Source organism: Heterocephalus glaber, unplaced genomic scaffold (genome assembly GCF_053883595.1).
Source record: "Heterocephalus glaber isolate CG9 unplaced genomic scaffold, H.glaber_assembly_v1.0 deba00000943, whole genome shotgun sequence".
Lineage (NCBI taxonomy): Eukaryota > Metazoa > Chordata > Mammalia > Rodentia > Bathyergidae > Heterocephalus > Heterocephalus glaber.
In genome coordinates this window covers 2608260-2635366 of record NW_028258175.1, presented here as the reverse complement: position 1 = coordinate 2635366, position 27107 = coordinate 2608260, and the positions used below count along the sequence as shown (strand labels likewise).

General features: G+C 51.2%; 1 protein-coding gene across 22 annotated transcripts in view; it reads left to right on the top strand.

Moving 5' to 3' along the window:
• The window catches only part of Katnip (katanin interacting protein), a 179218-nt gene that overhangs the window by 101071 nt on the left and 51040 nt on the right, over positions 1-27107 (top strand). For 18 of the 22 annotated variants that reach the window (XR_015450358.1, XR_015450359.1, XR_015450360.1 and 15 more), the window contains 6 exons: positions 3372-3503; positions 16352-16524; positions 17604-17669; positions 18877-18986; positions 20412-20514; positions 24011-24226. Coding sequence is in view for 19 of the 22 variants with exons in the window: in XM_021237361.2 (XP_021093020.1) it covers positions 3372-3503; positions 16352-16524; positions 17604-17669; positions 18877-18986; positions 20412-20514; positions 24011-24226 (800 nt within the window). In the remaining 3 variants the exon portion in view is untranslated. Of the gene's footprint in view, positions 1-3371; positions 3504-3985; positions 4234-4697; positions 13027-16351; positions 16525-17603; positions 17670-18876; positions 18987-20411; positions 20515-24010; positions 24227-27107 lie in introns of those variants that run through there. The other 4 variants (XM_021237364.2, XM_087208838.1, XM_087208831.1 and 1 more) reach the window with 4 other exon arrangements.

Sequence of the window (27107 nt, the reverse complement as noted above, 5' to 3'; positions counted from 1 at the left end):
AGCACAGCTGTTGGTGGGGCAGAAAGGAGAGATGACTCAGGCTGCGGGAGACACCTATTATAACAGGCCTGACCTTTGACCCCAAGCTGTGACACAGGCTTCCTTAGCCTCCGCTTGCTCCTTTCTCTGTATTCCAAGGTCATCCTCAAAGCTGGGTGTCTTTAGTCACTTTCTTGTCACTGGGACACAATAACTAACATCCACAACTTAAATGAAGGGAGGTTTATTTTGTCTCCTGGTTTTAGTCCATGGTTGGCTGGCTCTAGGGCAGAATCAACATGATGGGGGCAGAAGGAGGAAAAGCTGCTTAGCTCATGGCCGCCAGGAAGCGGAGAGCAAAGCCTGGTAGATACGCCCTACCCGGGCACGCCCCCTATGACCCACCTCTTCCACCAGGCCCCACCTCCTAATGGCACATTTCGCTGTGGCAGCCCATGGTCCAGTTACCTTCCACAAGCCCCACTCTGAGCACATGAGGCTTTGGGGGGACATTACATGCAAACCATATCACTGGGTGTACCAGCTAAGAGAAGACTGAGTTTTCTAAACCAGAGTGCATGTCAGGAAAGAGAAATGAGGGACTATTTGAAATGAGGCAGGATATTAGCTTGCTACAGTTGCCATAAGGAAAGTACCACAGGTTGGGGGCTTAAACAACAGAAACTTAATTATGTCACGGTTCTGGAGGCTACAAAGCCAAGACCAAGGGCCAGTTTATTCTGCATCCCTCTCCTTGGCTTGTCCATGGCTGTCTTGCGCTTGTGTGTTCACGTAGTCCTACCCTGTGTCTGGGTCCTGTTCTCAAAAGGACAGCACCCCGGTGACCTCATGAACTTAACTACCTCTTTAAAGATCCTGTCTCCAGGGCTGGGGATGTAGCTCAGTGGTTCCGCCATCTGCCTCTCAAGCGCAAGGTCCCAAGTTCAATCCCTGGTACCAAAAAAAAATCCTGTCTCCAAGTGCAATCGCTAAGGGGAACCGGGGGGAGCACTTCAGCATATAAGTTTGGGGGACTTAGCTAAGCCCCTGAGTGGCAGTCCTGGGAAAGCCACATCCGAGGCAGGTGCCCCCTGTGTTCTTCCTGTCCTCTAGCCCTGGCCCACCTAGATTCCGCAGCCCCGTCCTGCATGCTAAGTCTGACACCTGCTCTGCCTTTCCCTGCTCAGCGGCACCTCCTGCACGGAGCCTTCTCTGTGCTCCCACCAGGGCCACGTAGGTTAGCCCCTGTGCCTGCGATTGCCACCATGGCACCGTCCTGGCCCACCCAAGTCACTTTCCTCCCCAGGCCTGTGCTGCTCTGCTGGGCAGCAGCGCTGTCCTCTGCTGCATCCCAGTGTGCGGCACCCGGCAGCACATTCCAGCCACACTCCTTGAGGACCCAAGGCCTAGAAATTACCCTCACACAGACTTTTTGATGACACAGGTGTCCTTGGGTAGACTGTCTTCACATAGACTTGTTGATGGCTGGAGGGCCATCTCGTAGACAGGAGGGGGCCAGGGCCGTGAGTGTGTGCTTGCCCTGGGATATCTGGGCCAGCCAATGAGAAAACATGTCAGTGCTGAGGGCCTGACCTGGGCCTGGGCCCTGCAGAGGCTCTTACTGTCATCAGTGTGTTCCCAGCCCTTGGGGAGCAGCCAAGTGTCATTTGCCCCTTACCATTCTTTAGGACAATGGTGTAGAGGCAGCCCTCTGTCACGTGATGCTCTCCTTCAGGCCCTGGGTGTCAGATCAGCCAGGGAACAGCCGCTTCAGATGTGTGTCTGTCTGTAAGTCAATAGGGAATGGGTGATAGGAAAGTTATCACAAGTTGGACAGAACCTGCAAGTCCTCACCATCTCCCCTGAGGCCCACAGTGACCCCCCAGACTTCATCTTCTGGGACTCACAGTGCTTGGTACCTTGATGGGCACTTACTGGTTTTGGGGTTTTTTGTGTGTGTTTCCTGGATTTCCTTCTTTCCCAGGCCAGTGGTCCCAACAACAGGGATCAAATGCTTTTCTTGTTTGCAGGGTCTTTATCACCTGCTTTGCCAGTTACGAGCTGTTTTCCTGCCCAGAGGCTTGGAATGAGTCCTTTGGCTAACTGTAAACTTTCACTGGCTCCAAGGCTGGGGGCGCCTCTTGCCCCACGCTTGACCCTTGTGTACAGCATCACAGTGTTTTGCTATCTCACTGTGCTAGTCAGCTTCCCATTGCTGTGATAAAATACCTAGGAAAAACAACTTCAAGTAGGAAGGGTTTACTTTGGCTCATGGTTTCAGAGGGTTCAGTCCCTTGTTGGCTGGCTCCATTGCTTTTGGCCTGTGTCAAGGCAGAAACAGCATGGCATTGCAGTGTGGCCGAACAAAGCTGCAAAGCTGCTCACCTCACGGCAGCCAGGAAGCAGAGAGAGAGAGAAAGAGTAAGAGAGAAAGGGCCATGGATGAGACATTGTCCCTGACGTCACAGCCCCTTGACCAACTCCTTTCAGTGAGCCCTCACCTATTTCTATCATCTCCAAAATGACGCCATCAAAGTATGATCTGTTCCATGGATGAATCCACTGACAAAGTAAGAGCCCTCACAATCCAATCACATTCCAAAAGCCTCACCTCTGAACATATGAGCCTTTGGGGGGACATTTTCCAAACCATGACATCCTCAAATGGCCTGTTGTTTTAGCTGTTATTTCGAACACTCCCTTCCCTCTTTTTCTCTTTCTTTTCTTTCACAATTCCAGGATCGATCTAAGCAAGGATGAAGCCAGGGGTTTGCCATGCTGGCTCCGGCTCTTTCTGCACACGTTATAGCACAGATGTGCAGGAAGGGCCAGGCTGAGGCTCAGTGTAGAGCACAGGCCTAGCATGCATGAGGCCCTGGGCTGCATCCCCAGCACCCTATCTGCACCCAAAACATGCATAGGCACCATCTGCCACCTGGCATCTGGAGTCACCCTGTGCTGCCAGGGGCCCAGACTCCCCCTTTGGAAACACGGACCTGAGAAGAAAGGCAGCTCCCACAGCAGGGCCACCCCACACGCCCCCTCCACACTGCCCAGCTCTCAAAGTCTCGCTATGCACTGGCACGTGCCATTCCCAGGTCTGGGATTCCCAAACCCGCTGTGAGACTTTTCTCCACTCAGAAATGTTAAAATTTGAAAACCCGTGTGTGTCCTGGGCTCTCTTGTGCAGGGTGCACCGTGGCTCTCAGCAAACTTGTCTGCCTGTCTGCATTGCTCTCATAAGCCCCAGCTACCAAGGTGCCTGCTGCAGGACAGTTCAGTAAATATTTGATGAATGAATAAGTGAATGAACAGTAAACAAATGCCCAAGCCAAATGCCCCCACACTGCCTGTGCTCAGCGTCTCACATGTAAACAATCACTTTCCTACAGGTAATAGGCGGGAGAGGAATTTGCCTGCCAAGCAGAAAGACAATGCTGAGGTCTTCATTCCCAGCAAACCTGAGCCGAAGCTGTACTCCCAGCCGCCCGCCGTATTCCCAGGCCAGGAGAGAGTGTGCTCCAGTAAGAGTTGGGGCCCCTGGGTAGGAGTGGGGCTGGAGCTGGGTGTCCCAGTGCGTGGGACACCACGAGAAGAGGCCTGCATTCGTCACTGTCCGTGCTAGGGCTGAGCTGACCTTAGCCAATGGGATAGTTGGGCTTCTGCAAAGAAACAAGACCAAAAGGGTTGTGTCTGTACATAAAGAGATTATAATGAGGAATTTGCTTGTGGGGTTATGGAGGCTGGAAGTCCAGCCTGCAGGGTGGGTCAGCGGGCGGGAGGTGGGAAGAAGTCTGGCTGGTTAACCAAAACCTGAATGTGGGAAAAGATGGGACTCACACAAGACAAAACATTTTAGATAACAGTATAAAAAGAATGCCTTTAGGGGCCAGGGATTTAGCTCAGTGGTTCCAGTATTTGCCTCGGAAGCGCATGGTCCCGGGTTCAATCCCCGGTACCCCCCCCCCCAAAAGAGTGCCTTTAGAGTCAGGCATGGCAGTGTCTTTCTAATCCTAGCTACTCAGTAGGCTAAGACAAGAGAATCAAGGCAAGCCTGAGCAACTTAACGAAACTCTGTCTTTAAAAAAAAAAACCAGCATTAAGTGGAAAAGTATGTCATCCTACATAACTGAGAAGTCCAAAGGTCACGTTACCTTCAGGCACAGCTGGAACCAGGCAATTAGAAGTATGTCAGCAGTCTGCCTCTCTCCCCGCTAAGGACCTGTCTGAGAATGAAGGGTCTAAAGACCAAAGGTGAGCTGCAGGGGTGGGACAGGAGAGCTGGGTCTCAGCAGCAGTGGGGGTAGGGGAGGCTGACTTGTGATGTGGATGGGCCAGGTTCTGAGTGTGCATTACTCTAAAGAGGACTGTTACAGCTGTGTCTAGATGGCCCCCCAAAGCCTCACGCAGTCATAGGTGGGGCTTTTTCAGAGGTGGCTGAATCTAGAGTGTGTGACACTGGGATTGATTCACTGTGCGATGCTAGGCTCAAGAGCACTAGGATTAAGGGTGTGAGTGCTGCCCACCCTAAGTAGTCTGGATAAGATTAAAAAGGCAGAAAGATGCTGTTAAGGTCCTATGTTGCTTCTGCTACCTTCTCCCCACTGTGAACTGTCCTCCATGATGCCTGTTCACCATGCCACCCCGCCTTGGAGCCAGCCGATTATGGACTGAAACCTCTACAGACTGTGAGCTAAATAAACCTTGCCTCCTTTAATGTTGGGTGTCAGGTATTTTATCTCAGCAACAAGAGAAAGTAACTAAGACAGAATTTGGTGCAGAGAAGTGGGCTTGTTGCTGCGACATTACCTCACCTTGTGGCTCAAGAGCCTTTGGAACTGGCTTGTGGGAAGGGGAAGAGTTCGGAAAGGTTCAGAAATGCTGAAAAAGTAGAGCTGGAATGCCTTAGGCTGTACTTGATGGGAGATTCTGGTCAGAGCTCAGAAGACCAGAATGCTGATAGAAATCCTGCCAGTAAAGACCAGGCTTAGGAGGTTTCTGCTGGGAAGAAGGGCTGCATTGGCTGTTGGACTCCAGACAATGTGTGTTATGCCTTGGCAGAAAGATTGTTTGCATTTTGCTGGTGTCCAGAGACTTCGCCTGAGATTGAGGTTAAGGGTGGTAGACTAATTAATAGCAGAAGAAATTTCAAGGCAGTCTAATGTTGAGGTAGTGGCATGGCTACTCTTGGGGGGCTTTTAGCCAGATTTATGTTGAGAATCAAGAGCAAAGAGTCTAGCAGAATGATTTAAAGCCTTTTGAGTTTGGCCAGAAAGGAAGTTCTAGTAAAGCTGTGGACTGCAAAGATAGAGCAGAGGAGATCTTGATTGCTGAGAAGGAATAGGAGAACAGAAAAGATGGCCTGAGGGTATCACAAGAAGCAGCAGGACTCTGTCCTTTGCAGTCTCAAAAGTGAAAGACTTTGCTTTGAGAAGAGAGCCCCAGAGCACCGAGTTCCAGAATGGCGGCAGCCTAGGGAAGTTCTTCCTCGAGATTTGGTTCATAGGCACTGGACCCCTACAGCTAAGGGAGAGGAAAGCCTAGCTACTATTGCTCCCGCTGACAGCAGACCTTGGCATCGCCCACATGGTGCTGGTTTTCAGCCAGTGCAGAATGCAAGAGTTATGGGGTCAGGAAGACTTGCGCCCAGGTTTCAGAAGAAAGCCAAGAAGCCATGGGAGCTACAATCACCAAAAGTGCTGTAGGGGCGTAGCCTCTGAGCCCTTTGGAGCTCAGAACTTGCCACAGTTTGCCGGGGATGCCAGAAGAGGAACTGGGGTTTAATGTTTGCCCTGCTGTGGTTTTGTCTTGCTTTGTTTCCATTCCTTGCCATCATCCCGTTTGTAACTTTTGAAATGGGAATGTCTGTCTTGTGCCATTGAGTGTTGGAAGTGTTTCACTTTCTTTCATTTGTACAGGGGCTTGTACAAGCTAAGAGTTTGCCTTAAAGCTCAGAGGAGACTCGGGACTTGGACTTTTCAGCAATGCTGAAACTGTTAGGTCTTTGGCAACTCTTGGAGACGAACTAAATGCCTTTTGCTTAAAGGGATGTGCATGAGTCTTTGAGTGGCCAGTGCCGGGCGGGATGTTATGACTTGTGCCTAAAATTTCCCCCCAAAGCCTCATGTGCTGTAGACGAGTGAGTTCAGACAGTAGAGATGCGCCACACTCTATGCCAGATTCATGTCCATTTATTATAGCCGGCAGCTGAGGGGGGCTAGTGCCCAGAAAGGCTCCTCGGCAATGGGAAGCAGTTTGATTTCTCCTTTTAAATCAAGCTTTCAGTTGGGGAGGGCTCAGGGGAGAGCAAGCGGAATCTTACAGAAGCAGAATCATGCCAGGTTTGTAGGGGGTACAAGGAGGTTTCGCACACACTAGGTGAGCTACAAAACATCCTGAAACTATAGCGAGTTTACTGCCAAGCAGGGTCTGGGGGTTTGGGGTGCTTTGTTCATGTGCAAGCACTTTGTTCAAGCACAGGTGCAAAATGGAATTGAGGCACAAGATGGAGTTGGGTTGGCTATCACACATGCAGTCATACGTGGGGCTTCTCAGAGTTGGCTGCATCTAGGGTGTGTGACGCTGGGATTGATTCATGGTGCAATCCTGGGATCAAGGGCACTGGGACTAAGGGTGTGAGTGCTGCCTGCCCTAAGTAGCCTGGATAAGATAAAAGGGGCAGAGAGACGCTCTTAAGGTCCTTGTTGCTTTTGCTACCTTCTCCCTGCCTCAAACTGTCCTCTGTGATACCTGTCCACCATGCCACCCAGCACTGGAGCAGCCGATTATGGACTGAAACCTCTACAGACTATGAGCTAAATAAACCTCTCCTCCTTTAATGTTGGGTGTCAGGTATTTCGTAAAGTAACTGAGACAGGAACTCAGGCAGCTTAGGTCCCCACTGCTGGGATCTGTGCATGGACAAGGCACAGAGATCCTAGGCCCGGGCGGGAGGCTGAGGCCTCTGACCTGCATCCTGCTGCATCTGGGAGTGGCCTGGGAATGACAGCCAGGCAGATCGAACTTTCTACCCTGACCCAGAGGCCAGTAGGGCATTTACAAGGGGTGATATACAGAGAATTTTTACATTTAAAAAATTTGTATTGCAATAAAAGACACATTGCCATCAGTCCGCCTCAAAACATTTCCCCTCTCTTTGAATACACTTGTCCCATCATTCTTGCCACTTTCTGAAGCAGTTCTGGAAGTACTCTTTCTTGAGTGTCTTTACGAGGTGTTATCAAAAACATGGTGAATGCTGCTGCCAAGTGGCACCCAGGAGAAAGGCAGGCTTGTAAAAACATTGCAGTGTGGCCACATCTGCCTTATTCACCAGATCTGGCACCATGCAACTTCTGGCTCTTCCCTAAAGTCAAAATGACCATGGAAAGTAAACATTTTGAATTGATTCCTGTCATTGAGGCAGCCATGACAGTGCAACTAAAGACACGGAAAGAGCACTTCCAGAATTGCTTCAAAAAGTGGCAAGAATGGTGGGATAAGTGTGTTCAAAGCCAGGGAGAGTGTTTTGAGGGGGACTATTGGTAGTGTGTCTTACTATGTAAATACATTTTTAAAATATTTAGATACTCTCTCTGTTTTTTTTTTATCACACCACATTGCACCAGGCTGGTTCCTGGGGATTTCCTGGCAAAACCAAGCCTGGAAAGAGGGCTGACTGGAGCCTGAGGAAAGGTAGCCTCTGTGTCCCTGAAGAGAACAGGATCACAGAGGTGTCCTTGGTCAGTAGATGGTGGCAAAATGATCTACAGGGATGAAGAAGAAGGTAGAGCCAGTGAGGTGGCAGAAAGCTCTGGTGAATTCTGGCTCTGTCAGCTTTGGTCACATGAGCTGGGAAAGAGAGAAGGGATGGGACAAGATGAAACACCCGCCCAACTCTGGAGCTCTGATGTGGTTGGGATTCTGAGGGCGGTCTGTGTGGCCCTGGGGTGGGCCCCAGTAGCTGCTCCTTGGGCCTCTACCTCCAGTTTCCTGTGCTAGTGCTGTTTTCCTTCTACATGAACAATGTCAAATGGCATCCAAGAAGTTCCTCCAAAACCAGTCATTAGGAAAATGAGCCCCAGGAAAGTGGGCACCATTCGGGAGACATTCCAGCGTGGAGACCCACAGCAGTGGCTATGAACTGACTGGGACTCCCTCTTTACAGTGTGTCCCACCATCGTCGTTTTTCCATATCTAAGCCATTAATTAAGAGCCCACCCTTAAGAGCACTGAGCTGGCTCCCAGGCTGCACTCAGCACTCAGATGAACTGTCATGTTTAATCGTCCGACAGACCATGCAGTGGGACCTGCAGCTATCAGCACTGTGCACAGAGCTTAAGGAATCTTCCCAAGGTCACCTGCTAGGGATTGGTGAAGCCAGTGTTGGGGAACCCAGGTTACAGAGTCTCTGTTCTTAACCACTCCCCTTAAGGCCCCTCTTGTGCTAACTTAACAATTTCTGCATAATACATACCTATGTTAGCCTACTCCTGCCAGGGACACGCCTAAAATCCAGCTTTCAGTCACTTGTTATATTTTTCTAGTTTCTTTAATATAAATATATTACTATTAGTACTTTTGAGAGATAAATCATACATCAACTAAAATCGCCTTGCATGCTGGACTCATTTCCAGGGCTGTCAGAGCAAAGTGTCACAGTCTGAGTGTCATCTCACAGGCTTACTGTCTCACAGTTCTCAAGGCTGGAAGCTCAAGCCTACAGTGCCAGCAGGCCGTCCTCTGAAGATCCAGGGAGGATCTGTCCCAGAAGTAGCTCTTTGCCTGTGGCAGCAACACTCCGGTCTTCACGTGGCGCTCTGCCTGTGTGTGACTCTGTGTCCATGCACCGTGTCATAAAGATGTCGGCCGTACCTTCACAGCCTCATCTGGACATGATTGTCAGTCACTTTTCTCTTGTTCTGAGATGAAATACCCAACACCCAGTCTGACTTCAAGTCTACTTTGTCAGAGACAGTGCTGCTCTAGCTCTCTTCATTAGTCTTTTTGGGAGATACCTTTTTTTCTATCTTTTTACTCTGAAACTTTCTGCATCTTTATATTACGGTTTGTCTCTTGTAAGCAGCATGCAATTGGTTTTTATTTTTATCCTCCAACAATCTGTGTGTTTTAATGGGAGCATTTAGTCCATTTATGTTTAATGTAAGTGCTGATATATCTAGGTTTAAATCTACTATCTTATTGTTTGTTTTTTATTTGTTCCGCCTGTTTGATGTTCCTCTTTCTCTCCTTTCTTGCCTTCCTTTGAACTAATTGCTTTGTATTATTCCTTTTTCCTCCTCTCTATTAGCTTGTTAGTTATATGCTTTTATTATTCTTTTAGTCATTACCAGCAATTACAACATACATTCTTGACTTATTAGAGTCTACTTTAAATTAGCAAATTTACCACTTTCCATTCTGCAGAGGGACCTTACAACTCTGTAACTCCATTTGCTCCCCTCCTGATTTAAATGCCACTACTGTGCATTTCCATTCCCTCTAGGCTTTGAACCTCACTGAACATTACTATTGTTGTTGTTGTTATTTGTACAGTCAGTAGTAATTTGCCTTCGCTCCTGGTGATTTCCAATCACCCTCACTCTCACTCTCGCTCTCAGACTGTAGCCCCGAGTCTGTTTCAGTCTCCGCTGAGCTCCTCAGCTAATGGCACTGCTCACTGAATCCTCCAGAGGTTGAGCTGAGCGCTCTGGGTTTCTTTCTCCTGCCTGCTCCCACCCCACTTACTCCCCCTGCCTTCAAGCAGATCTATTTTCTCATACAGACTCCTGTAATATTTGCTCCAGGTTTTCTAGTCGTGCTCCGGAGAAAGGGTGATCGGAATTAGCTAGTCTGCCATGCCAGAACATAACCCATCGCCTGCTCTCTTTTAAGATTTATTTTCCCTTGGTGCCTTTTTCTTTGGCCAACACAGTTGAATTTGCATCAATTAAATATGCATATGACGCAACTCCATGACATCTGCGTTCCTCTCCCGCACTGTAATTGTCCCTCACTCTACTGGAAGGGACTTCTGTCCTGTGTTGCTCCAGTCTCCACTCACGAGGCTTCCAAGACACTAGTATAACCGCTGTTCAGAGACCTGTTGTCTTCTGGAGGGCAAAGGAACATTCATCTTTAATGCACAGAGTTTACTGTCCGAGTTTTCAGAGCGCTCTGGGGAGTGATATATCTGAACCACTTTTCCCAGACAAGCTGCCAGCCATAGAAATAAAGTAATACCCTCTTTGTGAGTGAATCAGAAGGTGCTGACAGCCCTGTAGTTATCGTTTCTGTTGGAAATCCTGCAGCAGAAAGACCATTATGTCAAAGTCCAGAGTCTTATGACATATTAGTCCATGTTCATTAATAACAAGTGACAGAAATTCACACTGGCTTAAGTAAGAAAGGAAAATGTATTACCACAGATCTAAAATGTCCAAGACTATAGACAGCCTCAGGCCTGGTGAGATCCAGGTGTTCAGACAGTTTCACTGGGCAGCTGTTTCTTCATCAGTTAGCTCTGTTTTTCTCTACTCCAGTGATTCTCAAACTTGAATTTGAATCAGACTTACTTGCAAAGCCAGTTAAAACACAGGTGGTTGGGTCCTCATCCCAGAGCTGATTCAGTGGGCCTGGGGTACAGCCTAGGCCGGTGGTGGCGAACCTATGGCACACATGCCGCAGCCGGCTATTTGTTAGCACTGAACGCTCTAAAAGGTTCGGCATCACTGGCCTAGGCACTTTGACTCCTGACCAGTTCTCAGGTGACCCCGACATTGCTGGTCCAGGAAACACACTTTGGGGACCACATTTCTGGTCACAGGCAAGCAGGCATTTCTCTTGTGGCCCAAAGATGGCCGCAGACTCTCCAGACGCCCTCTTACCTGCTTTTCCAGCCAAGGGAAACGAGACCACTCCTTCCCTAATCGTTGTCCACCATGAGCCCCAAAGCCAGCTGTCCCCTGAGCCAGTCTCAGCCTCTGTGGTCGGGGGACCTTGGGGTCAGATATGCCTCAGATGAAGAGAAGTGGGCAAGGAAAGGATGCTGTGACAGTCGTGGCGCTGTGAAAGTCACTGTGCCAGAAAGAAAAAGCCACTGCTGTTCATTTCATGTCAGAATCGTGGTTTTTCTAAGGCAGTCACAGCTGTGGTCACGAGCTTCCTGACCACTGGCAAAGAAGCCTGCATGTACGTAAGAAGATGTGCGTCACTGGGTCCGTCTGCTGAGAACCAGGGCACCGCTGTGCCCAGTGTGTGTCCTCAGAGCAGTCTGTACCATCAGTACTTTTAAAGAGGGTGCTGTTCAGGGTAGAGGAGTCCTCATTCTCGAGGCAGGTGTGGAGCAAAGAGTCCTGGCAACTGCGAGGAAAGGCCTGTCCTCTAGTCTGCAGGCTTCGGTTGCCTTCTGTCAGAATCAGTGCGTTCCTGGGCTGGAGGGTGAACGCCAAGGCTACGGGAAACACCAGCCACATAGAGGCCCCAGCCCAATATAGAGACGACAGGAACACAGCCCTGCTGAGCCATGTGCGGCCGCCAGCTATTACCGCCTCACAGCCCACCCAGGCAAGGTGACTGCAGGCCGAAGCACTTTTATCACTGTGCGCTGGCTGGTGAGGCAGCTCTGGAATGCAGGCCAGCAGGAACGGGCTGGATGGCCTGGAGGGGTGGGGACAGCCGGCTGCTCTCCTGCATGGTCTTATTGTCCAGCACGGCCATCGGACAAGCCCCCGGGTGCGAGTGCTTCTGTGTCATGCTCCATCGCGCTGGCCAGCGTCCTGCCAGCCAGATTGTCACCAGGCCAACTCTAGCTGGAGTGACAGATTCCGTTTCGTGGTAGGCCATGCTGGAGAAGCACAGTGCCCCGTGGCCCAAATTCTGGTGATGGTGGCCACATTGGGATGCCAGTCCAGGCTTGCCAGCCATATGGCTTTGCAGGCCAGGCCAGGAATCCCAGTTTCCAGTGCATTTCCTCCTTTCTGAAAGCTTGGTGGAGGGTGAGACAGGAGGGTCATAAGATCAAACCCAGTCTGGGCAGCTTAGCAAGTTAGGGAGACTTTCTCAACATTTAAAGGGGGCGTGGCTCACTGGGAAAGCCATGGGTTCAGTCCCCACTATACCCCCTTCCCCCATGCTTGGCATCTGTTCCTGATTTTCTTAAAAGCATAAAAGTTGTACAGTACATACCCAAAGGCAGGTTTCTGCCAGTGGGCTGCTAGCTAATGATCAGTGCAGTAGCCCTTTGTTCTCAGACTGAGTATTTTCCATCACTGTGGTTTCCCAGGGGACCTCCTTCCAGGCCCCTTGTGTGTAGAAAGCAGTAATTTCGCTGAGACTCTGAACTTGAACTTTTTGAGTCACAGCTGGTGAAGGGGAGCAGGTCACCTGGCCAGGTTTGTGGCCTTGCATCATAGTGACATGTGGTGCATTCGTGGTAATTCTCCCACATTGACGCACCTTTTGTTTCTCTGTAAGAGAGAAGAAAGGCAAGCACCAGGGAGGCAAAGAGAAAGTGGAGTTATGGGAAGAGGGATGATTCTCAACCAGAAAAGAGCAGTTTGGGATACATTAAAATGTGCAATTTGGCTTTTGCTGGTGGTACGGATTTACTGTGTGAATAAATTCACCATTCTCCATCTCTGTGATGAGAATAAATCCACCATCCTGCAGTGTCCAGTCTAGTGTTCACCTACTTGAGTGATGAGGATGTCAAAGAGAGTTAGAAGGTGGCTACCGTGTGCAGCTGCAGGATGGAGAAGAAACACGAGCGGGTCAGCGGGAGTGTGCCACAGTTTCTGGGAAGCCAGGAGCAGGGAAAGCTCTGGAACTGGCACTGCAGAGTTGACCTTCACTTGGAGAAAGGGTGATTTAATTTTTAAACGCGTCTTCTTAGCATAATGTGACTCAAAGGGCACAGGCAGCTCCCGGTGGTCACATTGCAGAGGCGCTTTGTCTCCCTCATGAATGACGCTTGGGGCAAAAGGGTCCACGCAAATGAAACTGGTCCTGGATGGGAGAAAATCCTTCCTGAGGATCTTGCGAGAAGAGGTGAGCGCAGGGCTGGCTGGGCAAGGACAGAGCGCCCCCTGCTGGAGCCAGGCTGTGGGCTCCTGGGTCCCCAGGTGCCAACTGTTCTAGCCCAGCACAGCCCACTGAGCACTAGAGGAAGTCTTGTTCATGCACTGCCAGTAAAGCTTCGGTCGCCATGCAGCTCTTTCGGGGCTGATTTTTTTAAACGTGGTGCGAAAAATGGAGGCACTCACGAGTTTCCGAGTCTGCTTCTCCTGGCACTGCTGACCACTGTCCTCCCCCCCGCCCCAGCTTTGCACTACCAGATGTCTGGGCGCCGGCGAGTTTGTTTAGCTTTGCATGCAACTTTAGTCCCTGTATACGGGGAGCTCTGAAGGGGCCTGGGTTTTCAGCTGTGTGTTAGTGATACTCACGAATACCGAGACTGACAAGCGAGGATTGAGGTAGTGTCTTGTTTCGATCCTGTGGCCTGGCATTCACTCCCATCTCAGTACGTGCCACCATCCTGGGGTGTTTGTTTGCGCCCCGCACCCGGGTACCTGGCAGAAGTGGGCATTCTCTCACATTAGCTTAGCCTTCGAGAAGCGTCCAGAGTCCCCATCAGGACAGTCCCTGCTGACAAGTTTGGTGGCACATACATGGAGTCCCAGCATTCTGGGAGGCTGAAGCAGGAGGATCACAAATTTTTGAGCAACTTCACAATGTAGCAAAACCCTGTCTTAAAATAAAAAGGCTGGGGGTTCTGCTTAGTGTGAAGACCCTGGATTCAATACCCAGGACTGCAAAAGAAAAAACCAGTCCTGCCTATTTTGGGAGCCAACCCAGGAGAGCTTCGGTATACTTCCTGTCCTGGAAACATACAGAAACACACAGAAGCTGCCAGTGTCATTGCCTATGGCATGTGGGTTTATATAATTGACATATATGTATGACTTATGGATTACAGTATGACAATTCAATACAGTGTACAATGCACAGCCATCAAATCGGGGTAATGAGAGCATTTCCGTTTCCTCAAATATTACCATTTCTCTATGTTGAGAACCTTCAGTGTCTCTTTCGTTATACTGAAGTTTATAAGAAATTGTTGTAGACTACTGCTGCTGTGCTATAGAGCACTAAAGCTAACTCTACCATCTAACTGGGTTTATTATTACCAATTTCTGTGTCACCTCCCCCCATTCCCTTCCCAGCCTCTAGTGACCTCTGTTCTACTGTCTACTCCCGTGTGATCAGCTCTTTTTTAGTTTCACAAATGAGTGAGGACATGTGGTGTTTCATGCCTGGCTCATATCACTTGGCATAATGTCTTCTGGTTCCGTCCTCTTGCTGCAAATGCCAGGATCTCTCCCTGTTTGTTGCCAGATAATATTACAGTGTGTATGTAGATCGCTCACGTGACATTGTCCATTCGTGCGTCAGCTGACACCTAAGTTGATTCCGTACCTTGAGTCTCATGAATAGTGCTGCAGTCAACATGGGCGTGCAAGTGTCTCCTTGACACACTGATTCCATTTCCACTGGCTGTGTACCCTGTGGTGGGATTGCAGGATCATGAGTATGGGGCTGTATTTTCAGTGTTCTGAGGAACTCCGTACTGTTTTCTATGATGGCTCTGCTACATCCCCATCAGTATTGTGTAATAGTTCGCCTTTCTCCATCTCCATGCCAGCATTTGTTAATTTGTTGTCTTTTTGCCAGTAGCCATTCTGACTGGGGTGAGATGATATCTTGTTGTGTTTTTGGTTTGCATTCCTTGATGATTAATGATATGAGCATTTTCCCCATTCTTGCTAGCCATTTGTATGTCTTTTGAGAGCTGTCTATTCTGGTCTTTTACTCATTTTAATCAGATTTTGTCCTCTTGTGTTGTTTGTATTCCTTATATAGTCTAGATACTAACCTCTTCTCAGATGGAGAGTGTGCACATATATTCTGTAGGTTGACTCTTTACTGCTAATCGCTTCCTTTTCTGTACAGATACTTCTTAGTTTAATATAACCTCATAGGTTTAGATTTGCTTTTGTTGCCTGTGCTTGAAGGTCTTATCTAAAAATCACAGCCATGGGGCTGGGGATTTAGCTCATTGGTACCACACCTACCTGGCAAGCACAAGATCCTGTCTTTTTTGCATTGTTTGCATGTCTGTCATTTTTTCCAGCACCATTTGTTGAGGTAATTGTCCTTTCTTCAATGTATATTCTTGGCACCTTTGTCAAATGACAGTAGGCTGTAAATACATGAGTTAATGTCTAGGTTTTCTACTCTGTTCCACTGATCTCTGTGTTGGTTTTTATACCAGTACCATGCTGCTTTGGTTACTGTAGTTTCTATGATGTTTTGAGGCCAGGTATTGTGATGCCTCTAGTTTGTTTTTTTGTGCTCAGGATTGTTCCAGCTGTTCAGGGCCTCTTGTGGTTCCATATGAATTTGTGCTTGGTTTTTTGTTTTCAATTTTTGTGAACCATGTCATTGGTATTTTGATGAGAATTTTATTGACTCTGAAGATGGCTTTGGGTAGTGCAGACATTTTATTAATTCTTCCAGTCCCTGAGCATCCAGTGCCATTCTCAGTGTTGCTACTTGAGCTCTCATTCCCGCGAAGCATTCTAACAAGAGGAGAGTGAAGGGGTCCAGCCAGAGTCTTTAACAACAACTATCAACAGCCACGGGTGCGCTACACTGGGTCACAGACATACGGCTGTCCTTGGTATCCAGGAGCACTGGCCCAGGACCTCCTCCGCCAGGCCAGAATGGCTACTTCCATAGCATTGCATTGCGTGAGGTACCACAGGCAGTCTAGAGATGACTTAAAGCATACGGGAGGATGCGTATACCTTGCCTGTGTCCACTACACCATTTTCTGCAAGGGACTTCACATCCTCAGATTCTAGTGTGTTACATATAGTTTTTATTTTACTTGTAAATTCATGCATTTTTAACTATGAGCAAGCAGTAATATCATTGCCCTTTGCCCCCTAAACATTGCAGTGTGTGTCCCCTAAGAAGAAGGGCATCCAGTTTACCTGACCACCGTCCACTTAGGAAATGCAGGCTAGTCAGCATTGACATAAGACTGTTTCCTAAGACGCGGGCTGTATTTGAGTCTCTCCTCTTGCTGCAGTCACATTCTTTATAGCACATTTCTCTACCCAGGCCCAGGGCCCCTCTGCACCTGCTTGACGTGTCTCCTGGGCTGCTGTGATTGGCCCCTGTCCTGCAGGCTCGCTTTATCTCTGTGACCTTGACATTTTTGGAGTATGCTAGCCGGCTGTTTTACAGAGTGCTCCTCCATTGGATCTCACGCGTTTTGAGCAGCCCTCCTCCTGTTTTCTTCCCCCAGGACCTGGCAGCCGCCGAGAAAGACCCCTGTCAGCACCCCGCAAGCCCATGTGCACTGCCGAGGACCGAGAGGAAGACGCATTGGCCGTGCTCCGAGCCATCCAGGTGGAGAATGCTGCCCTGCAGAAGGCGACCCTCTCCAAAAAGGCTGAGCCACCTGCCGGGCCCCTGGAGGTACGTGCCCAGGCAGGCTCAGGCCAAGAAGGAGGCGAGGGCTGTGCAGGGCCCCTGTGGGGCCCGGGCAGTGAGGAGCAGAAGGGCAGACATTGACTCTGACCCTCAGCCTCGCCTGCATTTCCCCTGCTGTGGACAGTTACTGCCCCGCCAAGGCTCCACTTCTGCCGCCTGCTTGCTGCTTTTTGTTTACTTTTGAAAGCCTCAGTTCAGTGCTGATGTGACCCCATTGTGGCTGATTGCTCTGCAACCTTTGACTCGGGCCGTAAATTGCTGGGTCAGTGAAAGAATGGAGCACATAGCAAACCGAGGCTTTGCTGGATCTCAGCCCCCAGAGCAGGAGCCCCGCAGCTGCGGTGGTCCCCCCTGCTCCCTGCTCTCCTGCCCTTGCCTGCTGCACTTGTTCACGAAACCTCTCTGAGCCTAGAGGTGTTCATTTGCACCCTCAGCTTTGGCCTTGAGCAGCAAACAGGAAGACCAGTGATGGGGCAGGGTGGGGCGGGGCTTCAGGAGCTAGAGGCCTTGGACCCTCCCAGTGTGCACCGTGTTCTTCCTCAGAAGCCTGGTTTCTTAACAAAAACATTTTTTGGTACCGGAGATTGAACTCAGGACCTTGCACTTGCCAGGCAGGTGCAGTGCCACTGAGCTAAATCCCCAGCACTTGAACCCTGGTTTCTGACTCACCCGCTGAGACCTCCTCACTTTGGCCAGCTCAGTGCTCACAGTGACTCTGAAGTAGGCAGGGCTGCTGTCACCACCCTGTTTTAGAGATGTGGCCACTGCACCCAGAGGAGCAAGGTGGCCTGCTCAGGTCCTGCCTTTGCACACGGCCAGGGTCTGCCTGGCTGCAATCCCAGGTCCGTCCACACCACCAGGTGTCCCCAGACTCAACTTCAGGCTGCTTTCTGGTGCACTTGGGCAATGCCCATTGTTGCTTCTGGAGCTCTGTTTTGGACCAGTGCTTATGTCTGTGGGTTTTGGAAAAGGTCCCCACCCCTCTCCGTGCCCTCATCTGTGAATGTAGAGTACCCCGTGGTGGCTCTGTTCCTACCTCACATCATGTGATGACATCTTTCCAGGACACAGAGGAACCACCAGCCAAGCCCTGGACCAGTCTGCTCAAGGCCAAGGAGGAAGCCCTGCAGGTCAGTGGAAGGCCGAGCCACACCTAAGCCCCCGTGTGCCCACAGCCCCGCTAATCTCAGGACACGGCTTCCAGGGTTCCAGCAGGTCCCATCTGCACCCTGAGCACCCAGGACCTTGTGCCCATTTCACAGTCAGAGAGTGGCATGCCCAAGGTGACAAGTTGAAGCTAGAAGTCCCCAGACCTGCTCATCAGACTCCTCTGTTTCTGTTTCCTAATGAGGAAACACAGAAATGGATCTTAGGATTGGGAATCAATAGGTGGTATCTATATCTTCCTAGGTCAATTAGGTGGAGCAACAAAGACAGCCCTGGAAAATAAAGACATGAATTATTAAAGCTCCCAGGAAATATCTTTGTTAGATCGTGTGTGGGTCTATGCAGTATGCTCAGAACATGGAGAAACAGAGACAGATAAACCCTGGTCTCAGGGAGCCTCCAGGAACAGCAAATAAAGCTCTAAATAAGCAGAAAGGGAGTCAAATCTGCTGATGGACGGGAGAGTGCTGGGTATGGGCTGGCTCTCAGCTCCCTTGGAAAGCACAGCCCACTTGCGCTGAGCCCTGCCTGTGAGAAGGACCCATAGCGAACAGCGTTCTGGGTGGAAGGGATAGGAAAGCTTCAAGGAAGGAATGGGAGGGTGGAGGGCTGGAACGGGGTGCAGGGTGGGCAGGACACCACTCCAGAAGCCTGAGTGGGTTTTCTTCTGTGTTGCCCCCGCTTGTCCTGTCAGATACTGGTCCTCTTAAACCAGCATAAGCTGGCATTTCAGGTGGTCTCACAACTTCTGCTGGCCTAACCCCTGACCTGCAGGCCCACCCCCAGTTTCTGTGATAAATGAAAGAGAAGGCGAGGGACTCAGGGAGTTTAAAATGAGAGCTCAGGGATGTTCCCGGAGTTGTCTGTGGAGTCCGGTTACTTTGTGCAAACTGAACAGGGCCTCCTTGGGCATGCTGAAGGGTTTGGACGAGAGATATGATCAGTAGCTCATCAGAGCACATGGCTGCGCAGGAGCGCCCAGATTGTGAGAAGCCGAGACTCAGCGAGGGGTTCTGGACCTGAGCAGCCCAGGCCGGCACCGGCTCCCTGCACCCCTGTTCCTATCCCCCATTGAGACAGGCTGGTGAGGCTGTGCCTCCGGCCATGGCCATGCTGTCTTGGGCCAGGAGGGTTCCACGCACCTGTGTCTCATAAGCATTTTGTTTTTAGTTGCTTCCTGCTGCCGCCGCCGTGTCCACGGTGCCTGAGCCGCCCCAGACAGCAGGGGGAGGCCACACCGCCCACCAAGCCCTCAACGGGATTGGCCTCTCGGGAAGCAGGTACTGACCATGGCGCCGGAAAGCCCCCTGCAGTGCAGCCACGCGCACCTTCCTAACTGGGGTCTCTCTCTGCCTTCCGGAGCTCCTGTAGACCATTTTCAACTGTAGGTTTAGGCTGCATCTCCCCTCACCCCATCCAGCCCGAGCGCACAAAAGCAGCTCAAGATCTGGCAGGGAAATGGCCCTGGCTTGTTCAGTCTGGTCACAACCTTCTCCCGGTCTCCTCTGGAGCAGCCCACACTGCGAGGGGCAGTGAACTTGTTCCTCAGCTGACCTGGGGACAAGGGTGGCCCAATGCCACATCCTGGAAACTCCTTTTCTGTCTTAAAGTTTGTTCATGTGCAGCAATCTGCCCATGAACATGCAGCATCAGAGACTGGATTGGTAAGTTTTATTATTAAAATAAAGATCTTATTGTCAAAAATAAATAAATTGATCTTCAGAAGGATGTACTAGCCATAGCCTGTAGGTTCACGTATGTCTTAGCACATAGGGACTCTCCCAGGGCTGTCCTGTAGGGTTGTGCATGTTATAGACTGTGCAAAGTACCTGGCCAAAGTCTGAAATCCAGTCTGCACGCTGGTCACAAAGTAGCCCTGAGCTGAGTCTGCATCAGTCCAGAAAGGGGGCTTTTCCCTCAGGATGAAGGAGGCATTTACTTGCTAAGCCATGAGCCCTCCAGGGCCACCTCCACCCAGAGGCAGCTCCTGTTTATAAATTATCAAAAAACCAAATAGGTTTGAGGCAGAGCCAGCCCTTCCTCTAAGTGTCTGCAGAGCCCAGAAGAAACCACAGCTCCGCACCACCGTGGCCATAAATCAGAGCCCAGGTCCCCTGCACATGGGGGGCTGGCCCACGAGGCTGTGTGCATCCGGCACTGTTCTGGCGGGCACTTCTGTCCTCCTCTCTGACACCCTCCATGTTGAGGGGTGCTTCACCTTACACAGCACATGGCGGGTGCAGCTGGGGCCCCCTGCTAGGTTGTCCTCTGCAGTGAGTAGAGCAGAGCCAGTGCCTAGAGCAGTGTCAGCACATTGCTTCTATAAAGGCCAGCTGGGCTGGCAGCCAGTAGGCATGCCCATCATTTATTTGTTAGTTTTAACATAAAGGCCATCCTTGGGATTTGGCCCGCATGCCTTGGTTTGGCCAGTCCGTGCCCTGGAGTCTGCACCAGCTCTCCTCCAGCCCAGGGAGGTCCGCTCGCTGTCTGCCCCAGTTGCGCTGCTTCAGTGGGCTCTGATTCCATCACTAATTGTGCAGCTAGCCCAGGGAGAAGCCGCCTTCCTGCTGCCTGCGGGGTACAGACCTACTCCCCAAATTGTTCCTTCTCCCTGAGGGGCAAAGCCAGTGTGGTGCCGTCAGCAGGAAAATGTTCTCTTTTGTGTGTCATTTGCTTCTTCCTGTTAAAATAAAATCCCATTTCAGACAACAGCAGAAGCTTCTGGAAGTCCTGCAGACCACTGGAGGTGACCCTGCCCATCCCAGAGAGGTCACTGCACCAAGCGAGGAGCAAGCACTGGACACAGAGGTGAGAACTGGACGTGAAGACCAGCCCAAAAGGCAAGGGTGGAAGGGCCCTTGGAGCAGTCAGGTCTAGGGTTGGAGCAAGGGAAGCAGAGAATAAAGGTGCAGGCCACAGCCTTTTGGAGAGAAATCGCATGTAGGAAAATATCCCACATTGCCAGTGACCAAGAAGTACAGAAGAGCACGGCCTTGGCATTCTCTCTGATACCTGAGTTGGCCAGTTATTTCCCACGGTGGCCTCTAGTCTGGCAGGGTTTCTTCCAAACTGGGCTGCCATGCCATGCTGGCGGCTGGATCCCTGGATGACACGCTCTCCGGAAAAACAATAGGTGGGCTCTCTTGGACTCAGGAAGAGCCTCAGAAACAGCCCAGCGGTCCCACCCTGGGGAAATCACGGAAGCAGCAAGTTATAGGCACAAAGGTGTTTATGGTGGAATTGTTGAACGTAAGAAAAATGAGGAGAAACCCATGGAAATAATCTAAATGCTGCCTCATAATGGAGTTAATCGGAAGCGTGTGATGATATGTCAGCTTTAAAGTACAGAAACTTATCATTATGAGAATTAGAAAATCTAAAGTTCTATAAAGTTAACTGTAGAGATGACGCGAATCTTTGTGAAGTCCCACGAGGTGGCAGTGACTCTACAGAGGCAGGCCCTGAGCTGCAGCAGGGAGCCCTGCATTAGGCAGCAGCCCGGCAGGGGCTCTTCTTCTTTTGTGCCCACAGGTGTGTGTCCCTGCACACCCTCCACGCCCCCAGCTTCACCTGAGAGGGCTTGTGGGTTTTTATTACTGGCCAGCGAGCACTCAGTATGAATCCCACAGCCACGTGCAAACCCACATAACAGGTAAGGCCCTGCGCTGGCCTGGACCAGGGCTCCCGCACTGAACCCGGTGCCACCATTCAGAGGTTCCGTGGCCTCCTGCGGGCCTCGTGGGCTCTGGCCCTGAGCATCTGTGGCTGCCACACCAGCTAAGTCATCCTCACACTGGCCCAGCGAGGACAAAGCGGGAAGAGTAGGAAGGACCTGCCGCTCAGGGCCTGGCACGTGGCAAGGAGGAGCCAGTTGAAAGTTCATGTTTCAGAAGAACCAGTTGCTTTTCTCCCCCCGGGATGGAAGAGCTGCTTTCTCAGCTATGAAGAGTCGAGTGTGGTGTAACCTCAGCCACATTCAAAGGGCCCATACTGATGAAGTTTCTTTGTGCTATAAGAGACAGAAAATGCAGAGCAAACTGACTCACATAACCAAGAGAATAAAAGTGCAGATTCCTGTCGTTAAAAATGCCCCGGCGAAGCCGGGTGGGCCTGGATGCTGCAGCACACTCCATTCTCTCCACTTAATCTCATGTTAACCACAGCCTTTGATCTGTCCCCTCCAATGCCAGTTCCAGCTCTGCTCTCTCCCTGCGGTCCCTAAACTACTGGAGTAGCTCCTCTCCCTCCCATGCCCTGTAAGAGAAGAGCCTGCCACCCACATGAAGCTGACATTGTCCTAAGCTGGAGCCATGCCCAGCACCAAGCCATTCCCGCCTTGTGGCCCAGGGGAAAGCACACACACGCACACACGCACACACCCCGATTGAGAGAGGACCAGTGAGTGCCAGGGATCAGGAACTTCCAGACCCCAAAATCAGGCAACACAGAAGCCAGAGCCCTAGTTGCAACACTGACAAGTGTGACATCCTTAGTTCAGAGACCCCGGGGCTTTTTCCTTTAGAATCTCAGCTTGGGAATTGCACATTCAGGTTGGCATTGGCCAAGAGGTCCAGCAGGGGCCCCACAAGGCAGCCCTCCTACCCGCTGTTCCTCCTGCCACCAGCCCTTCTTCCTGCCTCCAGCAAGCAGAGCAAACAGCCCTGCGCTTCCTGCCTCCCAGGCCACTCACCTGGCCTGGAACGCTGTCACAAACAAGCTCAACGGCCTGCCAATCCCGAGAGGCAGCCAGGCCCATTCCCTTTGGGGCTCAGCCCAGGGCAGCGAGGGCCTGACCAGGCCCCAATATGGTGTGGAAGAGGGTGGGGAGCAGCTGTGGTTCTGATAGCCGAGCTAATCAGAACGGGCTCCGCTGCCTCCCGCTCTCCCAGCCCCATCTCGAGGCAGTCGGCTCATCCAAACCCATGCTGGGAGCAGTAGCACATCTCACTGGCTATTAATTAAAAAAATAAGTGGGGAACAGTTGCTGTTCATTTGCTTGGCTCCCTGCTCACAGACCATTGCAGATTCCAGTGCTAATTAGCAGAGGGCACGAGCACGGGGAAAGCACCGTTTTATGAGTGACTGATCCGTGGGACCAGGGCTGCAGGGCCCCGAGCCTGAGGAAGCCATTCTGCAGGGTGACCGTTTGCGATGGCGCTCACGCACACCCGGACCAGACGGCCCGCCTGGGAAAGAGGCAGGCTTTAAAGTCAGTGGAGGAGAGAATCGGAGCGCAGCAGATGCTTGGAGAGGGCTCCCAGTGCCACAGCCGCCCCCTCGGCATCCGCTGCTCAGCCGCCTGCCGGGCTGTCACTTAGAGGTGGCATCTTGCCTTCCCTGGCCGGGCTGGGGATGTCAGTGATCGGCCCAAGCGACTGGTCCATACCTTGGCTGCCTGCTGTCTTCACCTGCTCGGGCTGCCGTGCTAAACAGCACAGACTGAGGCTGGTGCAGCACAGGTTTATTTTCTCCCAGCGTCAGAGACTACGGGTCAGCATCACGGAGGTGGCAGGCTCAGCTCTCTGAGGCTGCGCTCCCATCCCCAATGTGTCCTCACATGGCCCTTCTCCCATGCACAGCCACCCGGCATCTCTGTGTTCAGATCTTGTCTTCTCTTAAGGACACAGTCAGATTGGATGATGGCCCGCCCCTGACAGCCTCATTTTCATTCAGTCACCTCTTTAAGGTGACTTCAAACATAGTCACAATCTGCAGTCTTAGGGGCTAAGGCTTCAACAGGTGAACTTGGGAGGGGAGCGCAATGCAGCCACCATAGCGCCCCCCCTTCAGTAGGCAGCGTGAACACTGCCTGCTGCAGAGAGAGGATGATATTTAAATGTGTTTATTTATTTGGAAACCCTTAAACATAATGCTAAGGGCTGGGGCACAGCCACTATATTTTATCATTTGTTTGTTTTGAGGTACTGGTCGCTGAACCAGGGCCTTCGCACTGAGCTCCATCCCCAGCCCTCTTTATTTTTTACTTCGAGACAGGGTCTCGTTAAGTTACTAAGTTGCCCAGACTGGGCTCAAACTTTCAATCCTCCTGCCTCACAGTGCTGGAAGTATAGGCACGTACCTTCATGCCTAGCCCATTACTATATTTTGAATGGTTTTCAATTAAGATCTCAGGTAATCTTTACAACAGCCAAAGGTATCAGGTCTCTTCTTAGCTTCACTGTGCAGGTGGAGGAACTGTGACCCTGGGAGGCTAAATAACTTGCAGAAAGGCCACGGCAATGGGTGTGCTGGGTTCCAGCCTGTGGTAGCCTCATCCTAGGTGTTCTTTTTCCCCCCCTTGAAGGATGAGTGGAGACTGAGAGCAGAAGAGATCAAAGATGCTGTGTACGTGACCATGGAAATCACGTCCAACTGGGGCAACCCGTCATGGGTGGGTCTCACAGAAGTTGAGTTCTTTGACCTGAGCAACACGAAGCTCTGCGTGTTGCCCCACGACGTGGACGTCCAGAATACCATCGCGCCCAGGGAGCCAGGCTCCCTGGTCAACAGGAATGCAGCTGTAAGTGGAGGGTGCCCAGCTTGGCTCTTCACTGCCTACTTGGCACGCCTCTCTACCCACGCGTGGTGGTCTGTGCTAAGGGTATAGTCACAGGGAGGGAGTGTGCTGTCAGCTGCCTGTTCTCCGCCTGGCAGATAGGTGGGAGCCTGTGCAGTGCCGAGGCTCTCCTGCATGCTTGCCAGGGCTGGCTGTGAGGGGTGGTCTTGGGAGAGCCAGTTTGCCCCTCTGGGTCCCCCTTGTAGCTTACTAGAGCAGGCACAAGAGCCTGGTATCACTAAGGCAGTGCCCTCATTCTGTGGGTGAGGCTGGGAGGCCTGGACCTGGCCAAGGCCACACAGTGCAGGTGTGGGCCAAGTCCACATCCTGAAGCCCGGCCAAGATCCCAGTCCACATCCCAGGCACGGGGCGCACGCCCAGTGGATGTTCAGTACCCTTTTCCTTTATGTAGCCAATAGACTAACAGGAAAAAAAGCACTGGTATTTTCCTTTCCTGCCACTTTCAAGTTGGACACAAAGACCATGAGAGCCAATAGCCAGCCACACTCTTTACCATGGTCTGCTCCAGCACTACTCGTCACTGTGACTGAGAGGGACCCGAGAACCCGGGCACAGAGCTTGCCTGTGAGTGAGGCTGGTGTGCAGGAGACAGGGAGGGCTGGATGGGTCTCTTCTGCACCTTCTAAACTACCATGTACATATGTATATATGTATATCTATTCTTCCCCCAAAGTATTAATTTTTAAAATGTGACCAAAATGAAAACAGCTACCAAGTGTTCAGTTCTTGCCCTGTGCCAGCCCAGTGCTCAGCGCTTCCTCCTGGGCTGTCATGGAGACCTGGTACATGGATCTCATGTGGATGTAGTGCATGTGATCACATGTAGATCTAAGCACACAGGCTTGAGAAGCGGAAGGCCTGGGTTCCAAGCTCAGCCCTTACCACTTGTGAGTGCAGCGGCTCATTGACTGCTACTGAATTCCCTGTTGACACAGTGGGGTCATGACAGCACTCGCCGTGATGCAAGGCTGGAAGGATCAGCTGTGGACAGGAAGCGCTGAGCACCATGGCTGGCTCTTCCCAAGGCCACACTACACAACAGTGACTGCTTTCCCTCTGGTTCTTATTAACAGCATAAATACTACTAAGAAGTAGATGTTATTATTCTCATTTTAAAGAAGAGGAAATGAGGAAGTCCTTGAAATCCCCAGTCCTAGAGCCCCAGCTTCTCCTGACCATGTGGCCTTGGGTAACTAAGCTGCCTTCATGGAGAGTCTGTTTCTCTGCCCTGTGTAAAATGGAAGATGGGAGGTGGATCATCTGTTGTGATTCTTAGATTGTCTGAAACAGAAACTGAGCCTGACTCATGTTAGCACTGTGTGTGTGTGTGTGTGTGTGTGTGTGTGTGTGTGTGTGTGTGTGGTACTGAGGATTAAACCCAGGGCCTTTGTGCTTAGCTACATCCCTAACCCTTTTAAATAACTTTTATGTTCTTTTTTTTTTTTTTGAAAATAACTTTTATTTTCATACACTATCTCACTAAGTTGCCCAGGCTGGGCTCCAATTTATAATCTTCCTGCTTCAGCCTCCCAGAGTGCTGGGATTATAGGGATGCACTGGTGTGCCTGGCTTTAGCACATTTTTTAAACAAGAAAGTTTGTTTCAAGTCTTTTGGGTACCTAATGTACTCACTGTCACTGAGGGGGAGTGGACAGGCCTCGTGGTCATGTTGGGGTCCCAGGTAGCAGCCCAGATGCTTGAGCACCAAGGGCCTGGTCTTTGGGGGACACGATGAACCACAGGACATGAGGCCCCTCCAGATGGCGGCACAGTGACCTTGACCCTTGACAGGAGCCAGCCTTGAGGGTAGCAGCTGCCTAGGTGGCCGGCCCAGGCCGGCTTCCTGGTTCCAGTCTGTGGGCCCTGATGCTTGCCTTGCCAGCGTCCACATCCCCCTGTGCAGAAAGCAGTGGCTCTTTGGAACCCTGCTGTACAGAACGCAGCACTCCAAAGACGATGCAAAGTATCACTGGATTTGATAGGAGCCAATTCTGATGACTGCTCTCCCTATTTCTCTGCTCCCAGAGGCTGATGGGCTTTGCTATGTGATGACAGAGGACCTGACCCATGGCTTTGGTTGGGTTTTTGGTTTTGTTTTGTTTTTTACTTTATTTATTTGGGGGGCCTGAGGATAAGGCAGGAGGTGTATCACCCTGGCTTCCTGGGTCTCTGTGGGGAGGCGGATTTCCCTGCTGGCCTGAATTAGTCTGTGCTCCAGTCCTGGGGCGACCAGGACACCCCGCCTCCCAGTTTTTCTGGCACATGCCCACCACGGCCTGACACACAGCCACATTTGAGCCTCACATCAGCCTCGCAGTGATGCTCCTCACTTCACAGTGACAAAACCGAGCCTCAGGGGGCAGGTGACTTGTCCCCACCACACTGCTCTGGCCAATAGACCCCACTGATCTCTGGGCAGAGGAACCTGCAAGGGAAGGTGCCTCCAAGGAGTGAGTGCGGCACGTGGCAGATGTGGGTATGCCCCAGCTCCATGGCAAGCCCCTTCCCTGTGTGCCCGCTCCATCTCTCCCTGTGGCTGCACCCTGGCCCATGGTGTCCATGACTCCAAGTTATGCACCCAGCCCTGCCCCGTCTGCCGAGGGCCTGGTGTGAGTGTCAACTTCCTTCTGACATCTCGTCTCAGATAGCTACTGCTGTCTTAGACCACAGAAATCTAAGTTCTGGTCCCCTGCCCACGTCACCACACACTGCCCCTTCCATGACACATGTGTGCAGGAAGTGGAGTTACTGTCCACTCAGCTGTGCCAGCACACCCCAGGTTAGAGATTTCTTCTGAATCTGTAGTTACTTCCAAATAAAAAGC